The sequence below is a fragment of the Elephantulus edwardii genome, unplaced genomic scaffold (genome assembly GCF_000299155.1).
Source record: "Elephantulus edwardii isolate Elephantulus edwardi_28Jun2011 unplaced genomic scaffold, EleEdw1.0 scaffold00044, whole genome shotgun sequence".
NCBI lineage: Eukaryota > Metazoa > Chordata > Mammalia > Macroscelidea > Macroscelididae > Elephantulus > Elephantulus edwardii.
Window position 1 is genome coordinate 8,399,074 of NW_006399794.1, and position 6,406 is coordinate 8,405,479.

A 6,406-nucleotide genomic window follows, 5' to 3' on the forward strand; every position below is an offset into this window, starting at 1 on the left:
TACAAAATGGGCAAAAGACATAGCAAAACTTTTCTCAGAGAAAACCATCTGGATGGCCATCAGACCAATGAAGAAATGCTCAAAATCACAGGCAATAAAAGAGATGCAAATCAAACCCACAATGAGATACCATCTCACCCCAGTAGCAGTGGCAAAGTTTTATAGGACAGCAAGTAATAAGTATTGGAGAGAATGAAGAGAGACTGGAACTCTCATATACTGTTTGTGGGATTGTAAAATGGTACAACCATTCTGGAAGGCAGTTTGGTCTTATCTCATAAAGCTGAATCTAGAAATTCCATATGACCCAGTTATTCCACTGCTAGAAATACACCCCAAGGAAAATAAAATTGAGGCACAAATGGAGATTTGTATGTCTGTGTTCCTAGCAGCATTATTCACAATAGCAAGAAAATGGGAACAGCCCAAATGTCTATCAACCAATGAATGGATTGAAAAATTGTGGTACATTCATATGATGGAATACTATACAGCACTCAGGATTAATGATTTTGAAAAATATTGTTAACATGGGAAATATTGGAGAGCGTTATGTTCAGTAAATTCAGTCTCATAAGGACAAATATTGTATAATACCATTATTATAAAAATAGGATTACTAACATAGGCACAAAAAGTCCAAAGGGGAAAGGGAAGGGAAGTAAAGGGAATCAGAGTAGAGAGGGAGGAATATCATGAGATCCCAGAGATTACTGGGCAGAGAGAGGGAGGGAAAGAATTAGGAAAGATCCAAGAGGGAATTGAAAAAGTGGGATAATGGGTAATGATGGCTATGGATTAATAGTGATTAATTTTTAATTTTATAAAACACAATGTCTGGGAATGATTGTATGAAACACAATATGAACAGAAGAATGTGTGAAACAGAAAGTCTGTAAATGAAACATAATGTGTATAAATTTTGTATACAAGCCAATATAAAAGAAAAAAAAAGAAGTATATTTTTGGGTCCACTTAAAAAACGAGCAGAAACTGTTCGATCAGAAGAGACAAAGGAGACATGATAGCTTTATGCAATATGGTATTCTTGATTGAATTGTGAGACAGGGGAAGAGTATTAATATAAAACTTGATAAAGTATTAATAAATGTGAAATTTAGTCATTAGCAATACCCTAACATTAATTTCTTAACTATGAAACATGCATGAAAATTCAGTGTATTATTAGGGGAAACTAAAACTGGGTAGGAGGTATATAGCAACTTTTCACTGTCTTTTCAACTTTTCTGTATATAAAAATTATTAAAAAGAAAAAGTTTATTAAAAGTATTAAAAAACATATTCCACTATTTATTATTATTCCTGCTGAACCAAAATTATTTCCCATGCATTATTTCTTTACAACCTTCCGTGAAATATTTCTGAGTTCCCCAATGAGAACACGTTTTTTCCTCTTTGAAGTTCTTTGAGCATTTTCACTATCTCTGTTTGTTATGTCATATTGAGGTGGTTTGAGAAGAGTACTGGATATCCCCATGGACTGCCAAAAGATTTTAAAAAAGTATTGGAAGAAGTGCGTATCTTCATTATAGTGTATACTTCTTATTTTATTCATATCCAGGAGGGCTGATATTTTTACTTACATGTTTTTATTTGAAAGAATGGATATCAAAGTGTCATACCAGTGAAGAGTTCAGTAGATGAGGAATGAATAAATTATCTGTTACTTTATTAACTCAGATTTCTTATCTTGGTTTCTGAGTAATTTATTGTTATATCACCTGGCATTTAGGAGTTGTAGAGAGGACCACATTACAACCATAGGCCCAGAGATCCACTGGTAAACATGGTCCACATATAAACAGGACTTGATAGGTGAATGAACATCTTGTTTTCCTGTCCATGTCCCCTGGACATAGTCTTGGAAACACACATAGATGTTCCCTAGAGTTCGGCCAGACTGAGTGTAAGTGAGTCTCCTGGGGAGAAGACAGAGGCAAAAGATAGGCAAGCACAAAATATATTCTTCTTCCACTGTTTCTGTCTTCTTGCCTGAGTGCTGCAAATACACACAGTGTAGTCTAAGCATGCAGATTGACAGACTGTACAATAATGTGTAGACTAGTCTGTTTTCCTATGATTAGTATGAAGGTCTTAAGAATTCTCCATTCTCAAAAAGAAGACAAATGGATCATGGTGAGTGGCTGGATATACCAGGAGAAATAGCTTGGACTCTAAGGAAAACTCTGAGGAAGATGAAGGAATGGGAAAATGAGTGTTGCTTGGAAATGGTATTCTAAGTCAGGAAAGGTTTTGTGTGGAATGCTTGGGAAGTGAAGAGTCAGTACCTCGTACATTTTTACTTAAAGTTGGGAGAATTTGGGTAGGCATTGTATCCTTCAGGTGTTGGATTAAGACACAAAAGAGAAGTATCTTGTTCCAGAAGTCTGGCAGTTGTCTGTATTATCCCTTGTGAACATGAAAAAAACAGAACTTAAAAAGAAAAAAATAACTTATAAGCATAATGAAAATTACTTTTAGGGTATTATAGAGAGTCAGTGTTCAGTGTTCTTGGTTCTGAAAAAAAGGAAAAGATTCTGTTCCCTTCTACACTTTTAAAGCAGAGCTTACTGAAGCTACATTTGTGGAGGTGTGCTGCCAACCCCAAAGCAGAACTTGCTGAAAATATGTTTGTGAAGTTGCACCACCAACCCAAAGGAACACAGTTCCATCCATCAGCAGTAGAAAAAAGAATGTACTTTTTTGCTCCACAAAAGGGGGCAATCTCCTCCCTTGCAATTTACTGCCTCTGAAAATCCTGAAGAGTGAGCTATGAGTCAATTTCAGCTCCATGGCACTTAAAATTAACAACAACAAATAAGTATATGAAAGCAATTTGAATATAAGCAATTGGGGTATTTGAAAGCAATATAATAGAGAGAAGATAACAAAGAAGGCATAAAGGATCTGTAACCCAGAGATCTTCAATGACACTATGATCCTGTTATTCGGGGGATTTAGTTTACTTCAGTCCCCAGAAATAGCAAGAAAAGTGAATAATAGAGGGAGAATGAATGCTTGTGTGTGTGTGTGTGTGTGTGTGTGTGTGTGTGTGTGTGTGTGTGTGTATGACAGCATATATAAATGAAAAAGGAATTCTGATGTCTTAGTGGCAAGAAGTTGTACTGCCACACCCAAGGTATGTGGTTTGAATCCACTATTCTGTGGGAAGAAAGATAGGAAATCTCCTTCAGTGTGATTTACTGCCTCTGAAAACCCACTTGAAAGATCAGCTATTAATCAGCTCCAACTTGATGGTCCATAACAGAAACTATATATGAACAAAAAATTGTGGGCACATATTATTAAGTAAGTATGTTTGAATATTGTGTAGTGTAATTTACTAAAAACTATAGTTTATTTCACAAGTAGTTATGTGAAAGTTAAACAATGAACACGGGAGACTATAGAAGAATTGAAGAATCACTGACTAAAGAATACTGTTCCCATGGACTACAAAAAACCCAAAAAAACATCTTGGAGGAAGTATAACCAGGATGTTATTTAGAGGCAAGGACAGTGAAACTTGATCTTGTAAACTCTGGGGATGTTTACAGAGGGACCAGTCCTTGGAAAAAGACATCATGCTGGGAAAAGTAGAAGGTCAGCAACAGAGAGGTAGGTTCACAAACAGCTATATAGACACAGTGACTGAAAATATGGGCCTGAATATGGTTGGAGAGATCCTGAGAATGTCACGGGTAGGACAGGGCAAGACTTCTGTCTGCTGTGCATAGGGCAGCTATAAGTGCTAACCTTGTTGGCAAGTAACAACAGTAAAATTTATAAAGCTTATAAAGAATAACTATGGACCAAGTTCTAGACAAAGTGTGTTAAGTGCATTATCACATTTAGTGTTCATAACATAGCAGCAATATGTTGTTGTTTTGTGCCCTCAAGTCCATTCTGACTTGTTGGCAAGGAGTTTGAGTTTTGAGTCCAAGGCATTGAACTTAGAATGATAAAGGGTCTAATAGGAGTTTTACTTTGGCTTGTTTTTTTGAATTTTATTTGACTGAAAGTTTTCAAATCATATTGCATTTTCATCCAATAACTCACAGGCAATTTTGGTAGCATCAATTATAATGTATTAATATAATTAATTAAAATGCCTAATCAACTCCTTATTGTGTATTGCCTATCTTTTTACTCAAAGTGATGGAAGGTAACAGTGAACTGTGTCCTACAAAGGTACAAAAAGCAGTGCACTGACCAGACACTTGATTTACTTTTAGTGAGATGCCTTCTAAGTGGAGGCTAAAAAGAATGAATGGAAACTATTTGGGATAGCACAGGAAGAAGGAGGAGTATATGCAAAAACATGGGTGAGAGAATTTGGAGCATACATGAGGAGCAAAACTTGGTTGAATATATCTAGAACATCAATTACAATTGAAAATAGGCAGAGATCAAAGTATGATATATCTCTTATGTGTGATAAATAAAATATTCACATTTTATCTAAAGCAGTGGAGGAGTCATTGCATAGTTTCTAATAACTCTTATTCTTTTCCAACTTTTTAGATTCTAGTTTGAAGAAACTGCTGGTTCAAAACACTACAGTCAAAGTATTGCCAATGTAGGAATATTTTGGAACTTTGTGTGACTTGATGTTATACTCTTGGAGCTGATGTGAATCTCTTCAGGCATAGATACATCTTTGTACAGAGAATTCCTAATTAAACAGAGAATTAAAACCAACACAAGAGAGAGACAATGGATTTATGTTCACTGACAGCAGAGCTGCGATTTATATGGATAATGACGTTCCAATCACTGTCATCAGGTGAAAAAGAGGAAGAGATATAGGTGCATCTTAATTGATGGAGATTTTCATAAAAGATAAAAATTAATGGAAAAAAGTATACTTCATAAGTGCCAAGTAGTTCTTATTACCAGAAATTATTTTATGAGATTAATTGACAGCAAAGATTGAAATTCTAACCTAATTCTGTCTTCTGACTGATGTCATAGTCATTTTTATTATTTGCTACACTGTCGTTGGAGACACTGATATCGCTCAGTGTGTTTAGTCATGCTGGAGAGAAACATCACTCTGGTTAGTGAATTCATCCTGGTGGGCTTCCCTACCGCCCCCTGGCTGCAGATCCTGCTCTTCTTCCTCTTCCTCATGGTCTACCTGCTGGTGATAATTGAGAATCTTACCATCATGCTCACTGTTTGGGTCACTGGTTCCCTCCATAAACCCATGTACTATTTCCTGAGCAGTATGTCCTTCCTGGAGGTCTGGTATGTCTCCGTGACAGTCCCCAAAATGCTAGATGGATTTCTCCTGCAGAGACGGCACATCTCCTTCACAGGCTGCATGACCCAGCTCTACTTCTTCATCTCTCTGGCCTGTACGGAATGTGTTCTTTTGGCAGCCATGGCCTATGATCGCTATGTGGCCATCTGCCACCCTCTCCGATACCCAGTTATCATGACCACAGGTTACTGTGTGCAGCTGGTGGCTTTATCTTATATGAGTGGCTTCACAGTCTCTGTGATCAAGGTCTATTTCATTTCACATGTTGCCTTTTGTGGCTCCAATGTCATGAACCACTTTTTCTGTGACATCTCTCCAATCCTCAAATTGGCTTGCAAAGACATGTCCACAGCTGAGCTTGTGGACTTTGCCTTGGCTATTGTCATTCTTGTGCTTCCTCTCATCACCACTGTCCTCTCCTATGTCTACATTGTTTCCACCATCCTGCGAATACCTTCTACCCAAGGAAGAAAGAAAGCCTTCTCTACCTGTGCCTCCCACCTCACTGTAGTAATAATATATTATACAGCCATGATTTTCATGTATGTCCGTCCCAGGGCTATTGCATCATTCAATTCCAACAAACTGATCTCAGCTGTGTATGCAGTCCTCACACCCATGCTAAATCCATTCATCTACTGTTTAAGGAATGAAGAAGTCAAGAGAGCAATTAGAAAGACTTTAGGAGGTGGTCAGTGCTTGCTCAGCTAAGTTCTACTGCTTCGAGAAGGAGATAGAGCTCTTAACAATGTTTAATTTCCATTGAATTTATCACGGACATGTATATTAGTCCTGTTCCGCAGGCAAGAATTTTATTTCTTGTAGAATTTCATAGCATGGAAACAATAAAAAGTAGAAACTGGAAACTTGGTATATGCATTTCTTTAATCATAAACTATTATAATATATAAAGTAGATTCTTAATAATTACTTTGAAATTATATAATAATTATCATTGTTAATTTTCTTATGTGCTGTAGAGTCAACTGTGTGACTCATAGCAAATCCTATGAAAAACAATCTGAAATTTGCCCTATCCTGTGCCATCCTACTGACACATTTGAGCCCATTGCTACAGTAATCATGGTAGTCCATTTATTGTTAAGTGTAATAAAACTG

The 6,406-nt window shown here is 36.7% G+C and overlaps 1 protein-coding gene across 1 annotated transcript; it reads left to right on the forward strand.

Moving 5' to 3' along the window:
• Positions 1 to 5,056: 5,056 nt before the first annotated feature.
• LOC102854249 (olfactory receptor 6-like) lies at positions 5,057 to 5,998 on the forward strand. The gene has a single exon (XM_006885620.1). It carries the CDS (start codon positions 5,057 to 5,059, stop codon positions 5,996 to 5,998), a length of 942 nt encoding a protein of 313 aa, XP_006885682.1.
• The last annotated feature ends 408 nt before the right edge of the window (positions 5,999 to 6,406 follow it).